Below are 18,231 nucleotides of genomic sequence, written 5' to 3'. Positions count from 1 at the left end.
CAAGGGAAACATCTGCTCATTTACGGGAAACATCATATCCTTGATTTTGCCTGGCCCATTCAAAATTGTATGATCAATATCAGCAGAGTTTAGGATCGCTGGCCATAAAGTGGGATCTGATGTATAGATCTGTGGTGTGCAATTTTTGTCACTGCTGTTTCTGTCATCATGCGAGACTGATTCTTCTTGCTCATTTCTCTTCCTTTCACGTAAACCAGATTTTTTTGTCATCACTCTCCTTTTCATGTGAGCCACATTCTTCTCTATTATCACTCTCCTTTACACCGCCAGGAAAACTGGACGATTCTCCATCACTTTTTCCTCACATTTCCGTTCCTTATCTTCAGGTAAATCTGCTAATTCCTTAGTAATAGGACTTCCATCATTTATGCTTTGCTCCTCTATTTCTTCTGCACTGGGATGATTGCTACTGCCCTAAAGCCCAGTCTGTGTTGTTCTGTTTCAGATATTTCCCCATCAAATGTGCCCTTTGCTGCAAACTAGATTGCAACTGAGCTTTTTGCTTCCTATACTGGGCTCCTGAAAGCTTCTTCAGGGGAATCTTTTATTTTCTACGGGGGAAAACAGACAGTATTAGGGAAAAGTTTATGTTCCACAGTCTTAGAAAGTCATCAAACATTACGTGTTAAGCATGGCAAAAGAAATAACAGTATTTCTTTTATATTGTTGCGTAGACAGGGATTTGATAGATATCTCTGGCATCCCATTAAGTATGTCGTTTATTAGTTGCTACTTACACTCTTCAAGTCTCCAAAACACAAATACACTTTCACAGTTACACAATTAAAACAAGGTTCACAATACTGCAGCTGTGCTCTCACTTCTTCTGATATCTCGCTGGCGATGCCCCACCACTTATATACCTACAAGGGCATGGCTGACAATATTCTAAGAGGTTCAAGGAAAATGTAGTTCTCAGAAAGTCAGGAAGGTTCTATGAGATTCTGCGAAGGTCCAGAACATTCTAGGAGGTAAGTGAAAAATGAATCCAATCAGGAATACCTGAAACATTTTTACTTCAAACATTCTATCAACAACAAAAACACCACTCCAAGGCTGGCACCCCAGGTGGTCTCCTGCCCCTAGATTCGGCCCTGGGGCGGAGGCAGGGAGACACAGCTCCCCCTTTTCTGCTAAAAGCCAAGAGCTCCCCCTCCTTTCTTTCTAGTCAGTGAGAGATCACTCCTCCCCTTTCAATTTACTTTAAACACTGATTCAAAATTGAAAATGTTAAATATCTGGTTGACTTTTCACCTTTTATGTTATTTATTAGCTTGGATAGACACCTTTTTGGCTCTCATGTACAAGCACAATGTTCTTTGAGTTTCCATCCATTGAATGAAAGGTTAAACTTTAATAAACCTGTTTTGCAGTTATTAATTTGCTAAAAATCATGCAATATTAAATTCATTGGAAGATTTCCAAAACTTTAGACAAAATCTTAAAATTGTGACCAGAATTACTTGATTGAGTCGGTTAACATTTGAGACTTACCCTCCTACAGCAGATGTTAATTCATGACAGCAAAGCCATTATTACTCATCTGAAGGCATCAGATGCACTAAGAAACAGGGTTAGTAGTCAGTGGAGGAAAGCATAAACCAGCAGTCAGAGTGGCAAGGGGATTGAACTAGCTATGTAAAACCCTCATGGCAAAGTCATGTTTCCAATTCCATGGAAACCTGTTCATCCCAACATAATAGGGGGCTAAGTGATGGGGGGAATATAAAGCTGTTAACCATGGGCATGTCTGCATTCCTTTCTCACTCCATGAGGGGACCTGCTACCACCAACATTTTCACAACACCATTTGAAAAACCGGTAGTTTCCCCAGTATACGCTGTATTAATTGTTCTTGGGGACAGCCACTTTTATAAGGCAAATAAACAAACAAAACACCCTACTAGGATCCCTACCAGATTTTATCTGTGCTGTTCAACCCAAACTATTGTTAGACATTGTGTACTGGCAAAAAAAGGATCTGCAGGAAATGCTTTATCATAATATAGATACATAATCATTTCACAACAGCATGCCACCCGGAATCTACCTTTCCCACTGTGGAAGGCATGAGTTTAGCGCTCCTGTGTGGTCAAACAGAATTCTGGGTAAGGCAGAATTCTATGCTCACATAGGAATACAAAGGAGATAGGAATGAACATTTTCCTATGTATAACTATGATGACACCCCTTACTTAAACTTCCTAGAAGCCTGCTTGAGTTACCCCCTAAAGCCAGCCTTGCTTTAGTTGGCTGCCCCTGGGTGTGAAGGAAGAGATGCTTCTTGTTTTCTTTAGTAAAGGAGGAAAGCAATGCAGTGCACTCTCTTGATAAAGCCAAGCATTTTTATTCCTATGCATGCTGGGAATTGACAACAGAATTAAATAGAGCTGAAGCCAGAATGCAGGAGCTCTGTACTATTGTGATTCCTTGTGTGATGAATTTTATATATACTTTCTTGCTTTGGACTCTAGTCACAAGTAGCTGAAAGAAGAAAATGAGACTCCTTTCTGAGGAGTAGGCACCATCTAAGGACAATTAATCCTTTACTGCTTCTGCTTCATTTAGTCTGGACTCTTAGTTTGTCCCACAGACCAGAACATCTCCTTTTCCTAATCTTTGCCATGAAATCTCACACTGGACCTTGTCAGCTATGGGTGAATAGCTTTTATTATTCCCCATTTTGTTAGCATTCACTGCTATTGTAGTGCTTTCTGTATCTCTCTTATCACCTAACAATAGAGAGGAGCTTTTAAATAAAGAGACCACACAAGTCAAGGATTCAGCAGTTTGTAGATTTCAATACTTTCTGCTCCCTCTGGAGATAGGAGCTTTAGGCTGGGCATCTCACCGGCTCCAGCTATGTGCTCTGGGAGATGGGCTCATTGCAAGCATGGGGATTTCAGGCCCATATCACTTTTCCATTTGTAGGCCTCCAAGCACTTTACAAAGGTGGGTAAGTATTAATTTCCCATTTACAAATGGGAAAACTAAGGCTCAGGTCACAGAGCAAGTCCATGACAAAGCTAGGGATAGAAGCCAGATCCCATGATTCCCAGAAAGGAGGGGACACTGGGAGAGCTAGGGAGATATGAACATTTTCACCCTCATGTTAGGATTTATCCACACTTTTAACTATAGTAGTAGTTAATTCATTAGAACTCAGACACTATTTCCCTGATTCATTGAGCCTGCAAAATAAATCCCCATTAATACATATTAAAATCAAAAGCTGCATGTGGAGCATTATTTGTACAGGTAAGTGGCTTGACCTCCATGCAGAAAGTAGACCAGACATGCCACCTAAGCATTGATCAGTGCACTATGGGACAGTAGTGGGAAGACTATTTGTGCTCTTGGGATTATTACACTAATGATTCCTGTCTTCAGTGGCACTGTAATGGTGGAGATTGGCAGAGTGGAGAACCACATGATGGTTAGCCTGGCTTGAAGGAAGTCTACTACCGATATTTATAACACTTGCACAATGTTGGGAACGCTTCTGGGTGTGAACATGAAGCATGTTACCAGATATTGCAGCATTATGCTAGTGCATCTGTCATAAATATAAAGGGAAGGGAAACCACCTTTCTGTATACAGTGCTATAAAATCCCTCCTGGCCAGAGGCAACATCCTGTTACCTGTAAAGGGTTAAGAAGCTCAGCTAACCTGGCTGGCACCTGACCCAAAGGAGCAAAAAGGGGACAAGATACTTTCAAATCTTGGGGGGGTGGGTGAAGGCTTTTGTTGGTGCTCTTTGTTTACGTGGTTGTTCTCTCTTGGGACTGAGAGAGGCCAGACAGAAATCCGTCTTCTCCAACCCATCCTAATCCAAGTCTCCAGTATTGCAACCAGTATGGGTAAGCCAGGCAAGGTGGATTAGTTTATCTTTTGTTTTATGTGAATTTTTCCTGTGTTAAGAGGGAGGTTTATTCCTGTTTTCTGTAACTTTAAGATTTTGCCCTGAGTTTGTGTTTTGAATCTGAATACCCTGTAAAGTATTTTCCATCCCGATTTTACAGAGATGATTTTTACCTTTCTTTTTTTTTTTAATAAAATCCTTCTTTAAAGAACCTGACTGATTTTTCCATTGTTCCAAGATCCAGGGGTTTGGGTCTTTGATGATTTTGTAACAAATTGGTTAGGATATTATTCTCAAGCCTCCCCAGGAAAGGGGGTGTGTAGGGCTTGGGGGGATATTTTTGGGGAAGATGTCTCCAAGTGGTCTCTTTCCCTGTTCTTTGTTTAAAATGCTTGGTGGTGGCAGCATACTGTTTAAGGACAAGGCAAAGTTTGTACCTTGGGGAAGTTTTTAACCTAAACTGGTAAGAATAAGCTTAGGGAGTCTTTCATGCGGATCCCCACATCTGTACCCGAGAGCTCAGAGTGCGGAAGGAACCCTGACAGCATCAAACCAGAAAGTCACCTGACTAATTGGTTTTCATTGTCCAAGCAGAAGGAGGAATCAACAAGCAGCAACGGTGGGAAAGGTTATATTTAAAAATATCCTTCCGTTTTAATCATACAGTTATTAGTAACACTAGTAAGATATTTGCTTTTTAAAAAGTGTAATTTTGGATCTTGTCAGTTTCCTTTTATAAACAATTCAAAACAAGGGAGTATCTCTCCCAACTGAATGAGACTTGGCAAGTCTGCTACATTATAAATATTTTGTGTGTGCACACATTCTACACACACAATAACCATAGTCTGCAAAATCACTTTTATAACAGCTATTTTCATAATAACCCATACGGTAACATGCCGTTCCAGTGCAACATATCTACTAGCTTTCAGTGATGAAGTATGTGAATGAATCCTCTCTTTCGAGTTCTGTACTTTAAGAGACATCCCTTAATTCGGTGCCTAATGTCTCATGGCCTGGAGTTGCTAAAAAGCATTTGATTGAGAAAAAAAATATGTTTTGAAAGAGTAACCATGAAAATTACACATTGTAAGGCAAATGCATGATTTTGGGCCACTTACACAACATTATGGGAGTGGTACCCTTTAAAAATTGCTTTTAAATGTAGGTTCCCCCCGCCCCAGACTCCTCCTCTGAGTTTCTATGCGTTAATGACTACCCCAGGGGTACCCAATTAAGAGTTATTAAATAGCCAGCAGGTTTAAAACAAACATAAGAAAGGATTTCTTCACACAACACATAATCAACCTGTGCAACTCATTGCCAGGAGATGGTGTGAAGGGCAAAAGTGAGTTAAAAAAAGAAATAGGTAAATTCGTGGAGGGCAGGTCCATCAGTGGTTATTAGCCAAGATGGTCAAGGATGCAAACCTCATGCTCCGGTATCCCAAAGCCTCTGACGGTCAGAAGCTGGGATTGGGCATCAGGGGATGGGGTCAGTCAGTAAATTGCCCTGTTCTCATTCCCCCTGAAGCATCTGGCACTGGCCACTGTCAGAAGACAGGACAGATGGACCATTATTGGTCTGATCCAGCATGGCTGTTCTTATGGTCTTAAGTGTTGCCCCTAGACCAGTGGTTCTCAAACTTTTGTACTGGTAACCCCTTCCACAGAGCAAGCCTCTGAGTGTGACCCCCCCAATTAAAAACACTTTTAAATATATTTAGCACCATTATAAATGCCAGAAGCAAAGTGGGGTTCACGGGGGAGGCTGACAGCTCGTGACCCTCCCCATGTAATAACCTCACGACCCCCTGAGGGGTCCCGACCCCCAGTTGGAGAGCCCCTGCCCTAGACCCAAGACATTCCTACAGGGAGCTGGAAGGGAAGCCGGCTGGCTGGTGTGGTCGGCTGGGATTTGTAGTCCTTGTGGGCGGTTCAGTTTGCTGGTGGGCGTGGGAGAGACGCACCAATAGGACTACACATCCCATTGCGCCGGGCCCTCCGGGGGCGGGGCTGGGTCTGTGACAGCTCGCCACTGGCCGTCTTCTTCCCTGCCGCTGTGCGGGCCGGGGCCGGCGAATGCGAGCGCTCGGAGCTAGCTAGCGCGCGCGGCTGCTCCCGCTCCCGGGGCTGGGGCTTGCCTTTGCAAAGGGACGCCGCCGCCGCCACGCTCTTCCTTAAAGGCACAGGCGGGGGCGAGGCGAGGCGGAGCGGCAGCCTGCTGTGTGCTATGTTGGGTCAGTAGTAGCGTGTCAACCCCTCGCACGTTTTTTAAACGCCATATTGCAGGAGTTTCCCCCCCCTTTCCTCCCCCGCCCCCAATCCCTTTAAAAATTAGTGAGTTGAGTTTCCCTCCCGGAGAAGGTGGCTCTTTGGAAGTGCCGTGGGTGCAATCCGGGTAGGGGGTGGGTGGGAAGGAGGATGCCCCCCCCTCCCCTTGCAAGTGGTACCGACGTCGGTGGGGGTCCGTAAGGAGCCCCAGGAACTCAGTTACTCGGCGGCTTGGAGGCTACAGCCCGCAGGGGAGAATTGCCCACGTGTAAAGAACCCCCCGCGCGATTTGCAGGCGCCTCCGCTGTAACTTCGGGGTCGCTGGGTGGAGAGGTGGCAGGGCCTGGCGCTGGCGGGGTCCCGCGGTCTCTGCCCCAGCCCGCTCTGAGCGGGAGGGGCTGCTCCTGCCCGGGCCACTGCTCTGTAACTTTGCTGGGCTCGCTGTCGCTCCGCAGGGATCAGCAGGGAGCTCTGAGCGCGTGAGCGGCGGCGATGGCTTCCAAGCTCCTGCGGGCCGTCGTGCTGGGCCCCCCCGGCTCTGGCAAAGGGACCGTGTGCCAGAGAATTGCCGAGAGCTTCGGGCTCCAGCACCTTTCCAGCGGGCACTTCTTGCGGGAGAACATCAGGGCAAAGAGCGGTAAGTGGGGGGAGTGTCCAGCTGTGGAGGATCTGCTCACCCAGAAGCGCCTACATGTTTCCTTGCATGCAGGAGGCGCCCTGTGTTGTAGACCAACCGGGCTAGCGAACCGCTAGGCGAAATGGCTCGGGGATCCATCGGGGCAGATGATCCTAAACGCTGTTTGTCCCGAGAGGGGAATTGTGCCATGAAATCGGGCCCTTTGCAAAATGATCTCGCCGCTGGCTGGCAACCGTCGCTCAAGGAGCCAGTCGACAGGCTTGTGTGTGTGTGTGTGTGTGTTGCTCAGTGTATTGCATAACCCGCTTTTACAGTGTAATCGGGGGTGAAGAGAAACAGCACCTTCCAACAAATTCTTTACATTTTTGTTATGTTGTAATTCAGTCTTTGTCCACTGATGTGGTGCGTAATGAGGCTGACCAGTCTTTAATCTGGTTAGGACGCCAACCTCTCTAACCTTATGGATTTCGTTTTTAGGGAAAAAAAAACAAAAAACCCTACAGAAGCAATAGCGTTCTTGGTTAATGAAAACGGCAACAAGTTATCCGAAACAGGAGACAATTGTGCCTCTCTGCACGATTTGCAATACACAGGGGTTAAGTTCACTCACTGTTTTCTCCTGCTGTAGTAGGTTTTTTCCTGTGTGCAGTTTAAAGGGATGCTTTTCATACCAGAGTTATTAATATCAATGAATACAATTAAAACTTTTTAAATATACTGTTCACCCTGTATGCTGCTTGTTGTTTGTTTTTTTTCATTGTGTGAAAAATTGTAACTTCCTGGTTTTCTTGTCTAAATCCACACAGTTAATTTTTTTTAAATAGTTTTCTCTGAAAAGTTTACAGTGATTCTTTCATACATAGTAATTGAGGTTCAGAAGAAGCCTGTATAAATAATTAGTGTGTGCCCATTCATCCACTGTTAGCTGTGATTTTGGGGAAATATTGCACACTTAACTTTGAGTAAAATATTACAAAATGGTAAATGGCTTATGGTGTAAATATGTGTGCATGCTGTGAATTTGTGATACCCTAACTATTGTGTATCCTCAATTCATAATTCATTGTGAAAAATAGCTCCCTACTTATGTAGTGTTACAAATATCTCAGTGGGGTTGTCTGCTTAGTTTTAAATGCTAAAGCTTTAAATCTCATCCCCTCTACAGGCACATATGGCTCGAAAGGCAGTGGAACCAGTGCAGTTCTGCTGCATGTGGGCAGGTTATGGCACATCTGTGCAGTGAAGTGTACTGTACTGTGGAGCTGTGCTGTAGGGGGGCTCCATCTGTGGCAGCAGAGACTTCTCTCTGGTTCTTTTTTCAGGGTGGAGGGTGGTGCCGTGGCACGGCCATGTGCCTGTCCGCTTATCTCCTGTGTAGTGTAATGATTTAGGTCATACTAACAGAAAAGTCTGCAGTGACACATGGGCTGCAGGGCAACTAGAGGCATGGGAAAAGATCTTGACAGTCCCATGCCCCTCATAGTTCTCCCAGCTCTGGGCAGGGGAAATAATTTGGGCTTCTTAGAGCTAGGCATTATGAAACTGGCTCAAACTTGGTTGCTTCTGGAAATATTTTTATTTTTTCTAAAATAAAAACTTGTGCCATTTCTTCCTCTAACATATAAATGGTAAATTGGCATTGTAACTTAGAAAAGAAAATATTCACTTTAGGAATTAAGCCTTTTATACGCCAAGTTTCATCTCGGAGCCAGTGTTTATGGCCAAGTTGTAAACTCGTCAGAAACAGGCTTCGTAATGAAAAGACTAACAGAGCCAGCGGTTGAATTTCAGTGGTGTCTGTTTGGGGGAGTTCATTCTCCCTCATTAACAGAGCATTGGTGTGTGCTCCATATGCAAGCCAGGGTCTAGCCTTGTCTACTTATCACCCTGGTATAGAATTTCAGTGAGGATCCCAGAATCTATTTCCTTTGTGTATTAATATTAGCTATTCACTTTCAGGTGTGAAGGTGGGTAGTTATGTAAATACCACTTGAATTAGCAAATAGCAGTCTCTTATTCCTCCTCTCTTCTTTCTTTTGTCTCTCTTCTCTAGGGCTAGACCTACACTAGAAGAAGTTTTCTGGTACCTGTGCAAGCAAACCCTCCTAGCATTAACACTGCTTATACTGGCAAAAATACTTTTACTGATATAGCTTAGTTGTACCGGTTTCCTGAGCATAATTAGCTATACTGGCACAAGCATCTTTATGCAGCTATAATTGCATCTGCACCGGGGCTTTGGTGGTATAGAAATATTACAGAAAACACAGCAGACCTAACCAACATTGATATACTTGCAAAAGTTGCTACTGTAGCCCTTGCCTAGATCTCAGTATTTTTCCTCTTATGGTAGACTGTTCACATCCCTTTTCCACGTCCCCTTATTTTTGCCTATCTTTCCCTCTACCACCTTATTCTCCCCTACTTCCCATTTTGAGTTTCTGTTCCTTCTTCAATCCAGTCTCATTTCCTTCTTCCTTTGTCACACTCCTTCCCTTTCAATGTGAGTTTCTTCTCCCCCCTCAAGAGGTTCACACTGGAGTTCCTGCACAACAGCACAGATCATGTGGTGCCCAGGAACAGTTTGGAATGGATAAGTGTGCAGCAGTTCTTGTTGGGTTTCAACCTGGAACTGCTGGCCTCACTGGAGATGTAATTCTGTGCAGGAGCAGAGGTGTGAGTTTCCTCTGAAGTATTCTTACTGAGGTAACTAAAAATTAGAGGGACAGGAAGATGTGGAATGCCTGCAGTTTCCATGTCCAGTTTACATTCCTGAGAGCTTTGACTTTATTGGCATTAAAAGAGGTCTTGTGCTAGTTGTAATTTAAATGGATGCAGTCAACTTAGGCATTTTATATGCTAAGACTGCTGCCTGTTACACTAATTTGTATTGTCTTACTGTTTCCTTGTACTTCCCTGGCCCGTTGCATCCATCTGTTGTATTATAAGTAGACCGAGTCTAACCTCTTTGGAGCATGGCCAGCGTTTTGGTTCTGTGTTTTGTACAGCCCCTAGCACAGTGGGGCCCTGGTCCATAGTTGGTGCTGTGACAATACAACTAACTTTAAGAAGTGAATTGAAAAATATCTTACACTGGCCCCCGAATTCTCTGTTGACTTTTATGGTTAGGCAATCAGTTCTCTTTTTCCCCAAAATGTTGTTTTCTCCTCTGTTACACTGAAAGTCCTACATAGAGAGGAAACTGACTCACTGTATGGGGGAACAGTGAAACCGAATATACACAACCATTAATTGCACAAAATAAACTGAAACAGAGAAATGTTTTGCCCCTCATCTTTCAGTTCTTTTATAACAAAAGTAGATATAACATTCAGACAGCAGTGTGAACTTTTTTCAGTTGAGTATTTTTTTTTTAATATTTGACCTACAGGCAGTGCTGTAGTCGTTAGATAATAAGTGCTGTCTCTTACATTGATGGGGGGATTAATTCCTTAAGTTGGAGAAATACTCACATAGTTGGATTGTCATCAAAGTACTATTTTAAAGATGGCTAGATTTCAAAACCAGGAAAATCCAGGTCAGATAAACCTATTGTTGCAACACTAAGGGGAAGGGTGTGTGTGAGGGGAACTCCAAGTGCGTGAGGGTAGTGAGGAAAGAGTAAAGGGGGAGATTTTAAAAATTATGAATCACTAATGGCTTGTCCACTTGACGGGGTGAGTGTTCAGCAAGCCAGGATGTGACTCAGTGTGCCATCTTGCTGTGTGCTAACTGGCCATGTGGACCCTGCTGCCACATACTAAAAGTTCTGTGGAACTCTTAGTGCGCATAGCAGGGTCTGCGTGGTCTGTTAGTGTGCAGAATTCTGGCGTGCTGTAGGTTCACAGTCTAGCTTGCCGTGCAGATAAACCCTAATGCACAGGAAGTTTTGGCCTATGATACACAAGAGGCCTACCTACATGATCTAATTGTTCCTTCTAGTCTTAAACTCTGTGAAGAAATACAATTTGCCTATAGTTGGGCCTTTTAAGGCCACGTTCTTAATAACTTTAGTCCAGCAAAGCCAAATTGTCTATTTTTAAAGTTTAATTGCATTTTTTTTTTTTAAAAAGGATGCATGCAAACAAACCCTTTCTGTGGAGGCTTACAAAAAGGGGTGGGACAATATTACAGCAAACAAAAAGCACTGCTGCTCTATGCATTACTAGTTCAACGGGACTACTCATTTGCATAAATCTTGGCAGGATTGGGGCCTAAATTATTAGCCTTTCCTGAATTCTATTTCAGTTCTCACCTTTTCCTTTACACGTATACCATGTGCTAGCTAAAGCTAGCCCTACAGTAAACTAGTCCGAACTTGGCCCTGTGTATTCCCATTCTGAATCTATATTATGCACTACTTGGTTCACGTTTTAGGTGGTGACAATCTTTCTTGCTTCAAAGAAACCTTTCAATGTTATGCTCCTATAGGAATTTTAATCCAAGGATCTCCTACAAATACTATGCAGTGCAGGTAAGGTGCATATAAAATTGATTGTTCCACCTACTGTTGAAATGCAGCCACTTCTGGGTGTCAAGCAGCAGCTGTAGAAAAGTTCATGACAGTATACAGTTCAGGAAATGAAGACTAATGCAAGAGCCAGGGGCAGCTTGACCAGCACACTGGAGATGGCACTCCTGTTTTTACCCAAAGTACCGTGATTATATTTTACTTCTCCACAAGAGGAGCTAGGTCTTGTGTCTCAATCAAAAGGCTGAGTACACTGTTGCATCAGAACTCCATGGTGTTGAATTTGAGCTATAACATCTCTGATCGTACCTGCTTACTAAATGGCTGTGCTATTGAAAGAAAACTCAGCTTTAAGAGTAAAGAGACTCTTAAATCTGTTCTGTCCTATATGTTAGGGTGCTGCGTTGCCCGTCAGTCCTCTCATCTTGTTATGTATTACCTTATTCTTGCTTGATCTGGATGAAAACTCTTTCCAAACAGCAACATGAGTGTACATTTTTAGTCCTGCTTGTAAAACTGGAGGGGATGGTTATACCCATGCTAATAATCTCATACCATCTGGACTTCTAACTGTTCAAATATCTGTCCAATAAAGAACCTGCAGTGCAAGGAGATGAAGCTCAGCTGGAACCATCCTGTGTTCTGAAGTAGCTATAGAAGAAAGCCAGAATATTTTTTATATCTGTAATGTTTACTGGCCACTCGGTTAGTAATCTTTAAGACCTTCATGTCTTCAATTAGTCAATAAAGGTCAGATCCTGCAAAGTGCTGAACATAATGAATGTTGAGAGTGAAAATGCATCTGTATTGTAGAGGACATCCTTACAACAGCAAGGAGCTGGGTGAGTAGGGACCTGGCTACAAGTGGTTCCATCTGTGGTGCTGATCACCCTCCATTCCTCTTGACTTCAGATGGTACTTAATAATGCAGGATTAAGTCCAATCAATCAACTTTCCATCCAATGAAAGTTTTGAACATTGTAATAGACAACCGTCTGTGGAAGAATGCAGAATCATGAGTCCTTAAAAGGATTCACAGGTTATTTTGTAGTAATGGGATCATTAAAACTCAAGTTAACTTTCTGCCAAAAGGCTGTGTGTTTCTGAATTTTTCTGGTTTGTGTGAGTCAAATATCCTCCAAGTGAGTGGCCTGTCTCTGCCTCTTGCTTTAATTGCATCATTCAACTCACTGCTTCTGCTTTCTATGTCTAGCTATGCATGATCTCTTTAAAATGTTATTTGTCTTAAAAGGTAACAAGCTTAATGAAAATAGACCAGTATTAATGAACATGCTTCTGTCAGCTATCGCTGTTCAGGTGCGTGGTTAAACAGGGTAGAGTCCAGGTTCTGTGTCATAAAGATACATTACAAAGCTGCTGGGATTGTTTCTTTAAACAGTACTGAACTAACAGTCAAGTTAGCAACAGTACAACATGAGAAGTTGGAGTATATTGTCTGAGTATGTTGGAGAACAATAAATCTTGACATTAAAAGAGGAGCCTGAGTCATCCAGTTTGGGTTTGAGGCAGTTTAGTCAGAATCCGTTCCAGAGTTCACAGGTGAGGTTTATACCTGCTCTTCAGGTTTGGGGCCCATCTCTAATTAGGATGGGAAAAATATACTCAAATAGTTACTAGTGACCTGAGCCACACTCGGGAGTACGGGCTGCTGGTTCTTTCATCAGTCACTGGTTTTGAATGTGGCTCAAATTATTTAGCTCTTCTCATTCTCAAAGCTCTCCATGATCCTTAATCCTTTCTACCCTCCTGTGAGGTAGATAGTGACTTGCCATGGAACAGGTGTGCTTAGAGTAGGAGTCCTTTACTCCCAATTCTGTCCACTGGCTGCATGGCCCCTCTGAGGGGGAAGAAAAGATCGGGCCTCAGCCAAAACACCTGGTCCAGATCTTTATTTCATCTTGGTATGACTGGGTAAACCAATGTAGAGATTCAAAATCCAAATTTCAGGCAGTTAGGAATCAGTGTCTGACTTTCTCCCATTTAGGGTGGGAGATTTGAGCTGCAAGCTCTCTGAGCCTGGAGCTGTGCCTTGTCTTAGACTTTCCTCTTGAAGGGACTGAAAGTAGTAAGCTGACAGTGGTGTTTTGGCCTGTGTGACATAAATTGGTTTCAGCCCAATGCCTAATATGTGGGTGTCTACTTTACGAGCCCCTCATATGTGGTCTCATCAGGGAAGTTAAGGTTTTAATGAGCATGGATCCCAAATTACTGTCTTGCATCTAGGGGTGATCATAACCCCAGTGCTGAGCCACACTGGCATGGCAGTTCAGGAGAAACGTTTCACTATTGCTGCCCACGCTTTGCTTGTTTAGTGGAATTAATCTTCCAGGGCAGTCAAGCTGGTACCTCTCACCACTGTAAATTCAACTGTTTTGCCCTTTACAAACAACCCTTGTGTAGGTGTAAATAACCAGCTGCTAATACTTCTCTGGCTCTTTTGAACTCTTTCAGTCTCCTCATAATTAACTTTACCTGTTGGTGCTTGGATCCTGATGGACTCTTGAAACTTCAGATAAGTTCACCAGTTAAGTGAAATAATGTGACTTGCCATATCCATTCCATTATTTAGGTAGCTAACAGCTTGATAATAAGGGCTGCCACACAAAGGAGAGACTGGCTCACCTTCCTTCAAAAGAGCATTTCTCTAACAATCTATTGTAATGACTATTTTGTCATAGAGTGGGCAGAAATCTGTTTACACTAATGTAAATCAGGAGTGGGGAGGGTGGCTCAGAGGCCACTTGTTAAAACCTACCACCATACTGAGGGAAAGTTTGGGATGATCTTTCCTGTCTCTGATGGAGCTTGTGTTCTGCTCCAGATGTTTATGGATGATCTCTGCAAGTCATGAGTTATTCTTTTTATACAGAAAAGATTGTGCCAAGTGTAGGTGAAACTGGCTGTATAAGGAAGCCACCCTGAGAGCCACAAGTTTGAGGTCAGGGAATGTAATCTGGTAATTTTGTTCTCTTAAAGGTAGCAAGTATTATAGACTCATAGACTTTAAGGCCAGAAGGAGCCATTATGATAATCTAATCTGACCTCCTGCACATCGCAGACCACAGAACCTTGCCCACCCACTCCTGAAAATAGACCTACAATCTCTGGCTGTGTTACTGAAGTCTTTAAATAATGATTTGAGAGTAAACGGTTTTATATAAACCTTATTGGTCTGACTGTTGTACTAGATAGCACTTATTAACCCAGAAAATGTGTAACTACTTGTTCACTGGCTTGTAAACTTGTTTATAAAGTCCACTTACGAGTTTAGAAAATATCCTCTGTATGAAAGAGGATATGCTTCCTGCATCATGAATCTGGTTAACTGTCTTTATGCTGTGAATCTGCAATAGTTCATAAACCTCAGTTAAGTTGGTAATACTTAGCTTGTGGCATTTTCTGAAGAAATTAATGACCCTGGAGCCAAGATTTTTAAAAATACAAACCGACAGTTTGGCTCCTAAAATAAGTGGCCCGACTTTTTGGAAGTGCTGAGCACTCATCCGCTTCAGGGGGACTGTTCATGTGTTTAAAGTTAAGCACATGTTTTGCTAGACTACAGCGGTCATCTGTCTCCTCAAATCCGGGGTGCTGTTGAATGACTTTCCCACTGTCTTGATGAGAGCAAGTAGGCTGAGGATTAATCTAGATAAAGCTGAAATGACTATGGTGAGATGAGGGCGGCAGCTAGGGTATTTAATTGAGATATTTGCCTACTACCAAGGCTTTCAATTTGGGCAGTAAAAGAAGGGGTTGCTTGGTTTGGTTCTGAGTTCACGGCAGCTATGTCAATAAACCCACATCTGATGTTGCTGCAGGAGAGATCAGCAGAGGCACCTGTGTCCCGCTCCCTACAGAAGAGGGACCTGGTGACAGGACATGCTTTGTGAGGGCCCCTCAAATACAGAATTCACTTCCCCGGTCTGAAATAGCTGGAACTTGTTGACCTTCACGTGTGGTCCAAAGTCTCCTCTAGTTGACCAGGCTTTGGGTGGAGGGCTGAGAGGTCGGGGTGGGATTTGCTTTAGGAATCGGAGAGGGGAGATCTTGAGTTGCTCAGGTAACTACAGGCAGCAAAACCTGTCCTAGAGGTGGGAATGTGCTACAAAGGTAACTTTAACTTGTGGCAAGGGCACCTGAAGCTGGGTCACAGGCATTACTTGATCTGTGTCATTTTAAATCTGAAGAGATACAATGTTGTACAACCGGAGTCCTCATCACCTCCTGGGAAGATAGTAAATAAATACCTTCATTCTACTAATCTCTGACTCAGGGATGAAGATGTTATGGATTTTGTAACTTGACATTGGTTTAGTCAGTTCCCACCTCCATGGTTTTTTGTTTTACTGGTATTAAAAAAACAAACAAGCAGTATCCAAACTGTGAAGTGCCTGACTCTGTATCTCAATATCAAAGTCAGAAACTCTGGGCTAGAGTCTCGGCTCAGGTTGAGCTGTATTTGGCACAGGAGCTGGAGGGGCTGGGTTGGCTCTGTACCACCTTTGTGTTTTCTTAATCCCCGGGGGTCATAGACCTCTTACTTAGGGAGCTGGAGACTACAGCAGGTAGGAGCAGCGCAGCCAAAGCAGAGACATTTGGACATTCGGAGAACTTTCTACAGCCTTGACTGGACTTTCTCTGCCCTGTACTGATTGGCTGTCTGCCCAGCCCTCTCCCATCTTCCCTTACAGTTTCTTCACTTTGACTGCACTCCACACCTGCCCCTCTTACCCTCTTCTATCCTGTCCCCATAAACCCTTCCCTTTAATGTCCCCACTCCCTTCGCTTTTCTTTCCGTTTAGCTTATCCCCCCTCCACGCTAAACCCATGACTGAGACTACTTAGTGGATCATCTGTGTGGCGCTTTCTGGGGGTTTAGAACAATCTAGTAGCCTGCCATGGCAATGATTCCAGAACACACAAGTCTGTGACTTTCTCCATGCCCATAAGAGGTGGGGAGCATAGGCCCTTGGGGTAGATGACTTCAGGTGTCTTTAAAATCCTAAGCACGACTTCTGGCCTCAGAAAGTTGGCCGTCATTGTTATAACTTAACCGTCTTAGTACACAGTTAACTGTTGCTAGTGTTGAATTAACTCTTTTCTTCGTTAACGTTAGGTAATTTAGATGAAGTATAAACAAGAAATCATGTAAAAGGTTACTTTGTACAGGGGAAAGTATGAGCTTATCTTGAGAAATCTGGCCATGGGAAGATAACTGGAGGGCTGTTGAAAAATTAAAACCCTTCCCATTTGGCTTTTCCTTGAGGACTGTGCTGCATTTTTTTTTTTTCATCCATGCCAGTTTCCTAGCAGCTGGGCACTCCAGAACTTTGCAGCAGCTGTGCCGTGAAGATCACACTTTCTCAGAGTCTATGTGTTTGGAAATATATTCTCCATGAGCCAATACAGCAGTGACTTTCTCACTCTCTTGTCTTGTTTTCATTTCAATACCAGCAGCCTTGGCTGGAAACCCAAGATCTATTGGCAAGAAATGTTACAGGTTTGCTACCACAGCCCTGGTTTTGACAAATGTGTGATCTGGTTGGGGGAGGGGGAAGAGGGTGCCTTGTGACTGGAGGAGGGAGATGGGGCAGTGACATTGAGGAAGTTGTGAGGGAAGAATCTTAATTTGTATGCACTGCTTAGGTTTTGTTAATCCTCTTAATGATGGGCTGTTCCTCTGGAAGGTTAGTGTGGTCAGGGACGCCAGCAGCACGCTGCTGCTCCCTGCGCCTTCCCTTTTAAGGCAGTCTGACCAATGACTACAAACCGGGTTGCATGAGTCACTTCTGAACATATGAATGTAAATGTTGCACATTATTACAGGCCACAGCTTCTCTATCAAGGGCAAATCCCAAATTGTCACATTGGAGGTTCGGTTATTGAGCCTGGACTCTTTTTTTCAGCGCATGCCAACTGACAGGTGCTGGGGAAGGGATTCTCTTCCATTGTTTAAAACATCCCTGAAGGTGAACCTCGCTGCCAGGCAGCTAAGGAGCTGTACTGAGGTGTACCGCTTTCAAGGCCAAAGATTACTTTAACATACTGCCATTACTTGAAAGCATGACGGGAGTCTCTGGCTACATCTACAGTGCAAGTTAAGGTGTAATTGCAGTTTAGGAAGGTATACCCATGGTAGCTTTAATGTGGTTAGTGCGGGTAACAGTAGTAGTGAAGATCCCAGCCTTATTAATCTCTGCTCATGGGCTACCAACCTGAGTATGTACCTAGGGTCCCTGGCTGGCTTGTATTGGGGTGGCTTGCCTGGCAAAGCCAACGTAGTCCTTGCTGCTACTGTTACCCATGCTAGCTAGAGTGCTAAAGCTAGCACAGGTGTGCCTACCTGCATTACAATTCGATCTTAATTTGTGATATAGATGTACCCTGTAGCAACCAAATGAATGGAGAGAAAAACATAGGAGAATGGTATTTTCTATTTCCTCCTTTTGGAAAATGAAATCTGCATTTCTGTATACTTGCTAAGGATGAGTTGTTTATGTGGGCAGTATGAAACTTACAATGTCCTTCACTATTCATTTCAAGAGCTTGGGTTTTGTAAATCAGATATTGGGTGATTACATTGTTCTCATGCCGCCTTAAGCTTTTGAAACACTTTTTTGGCTTTGGACTAGTACTGAACCATTAGATCAGTATTCACAGCAGCTGTATAGTCCAGAGTCAAATGATAAGAACATAAGAACGGCCATACTGGGTCAGACCAAAGGTCCATCTAGCCCAGTATTCTGTCTTCGACAGTAGCCAATGCCAGGTGCCCCAGAGGGAATGAACAGAACAGGTAATCATCAAGTGATCCTTTCCCTGTTGCTCATTCCCAGCTTCTGGCAAACAGAGGCTAGGGACACCATCCCTGCCCATCCTGGCTAATACCCATTGATGGACCTTTCCTCCATGAATTTATCCAGTTCTTTTTTTAACCTGTTA

At 43.6% G+C, this 18,231-nt stretch overlaps 1 protein-coding gene across 2 annotated transcripts in view; it reads left to right on the top strand.

The window, feature by feature from the left end:
- Positions 1-5,868: 5,868 nt before the first annotated feature.
- The window catches only part of AK4 (adenylate kinase 4), a 44,021-nt gene continuing 31,658 nt past the window's right edge, over positions 5,869-18,231 (top strand). Inside the window, exons 1-2 of one of the 2 annotated variants that reach the window (XM_037906571.2) lie at positions 5,869-6,126; positions 6,616-6,797. In XM_037906571.2, coding sequence (XP_037762499.1) covers positions 6,653-6,797 — 145 coding nt within the window. In that variant the 5' untranslated portion in view covers positions 5,869-6,126; positions 6,616-6,652. The remainder of the gene's footprint in view (positions 6,127-6,615; positions 6,798-18,231) is intronic. The other variant, XM_037906573.2, reaches the window with a different exon arrangement.

The sequence above is a fragment of the Chelonia mydas genome, chromosome 8, assembly GCF_015237465.2.
Source record: "Chelonia mydas isolate rCheMyd1 chromosome 8, rCheMyd1.pri.v2, whole genome shotgun sequence".
NCBI lineage: Eukaryota > Metazoa > Chordata > Testudines > Cheloniidae > Chelonia > Chelonia mydas.
The sequence above is the reverse complement of the archived record's forward strand: the minus strand, read 5'-3'. Positions and strand labels throughout refer to the sequence as shown.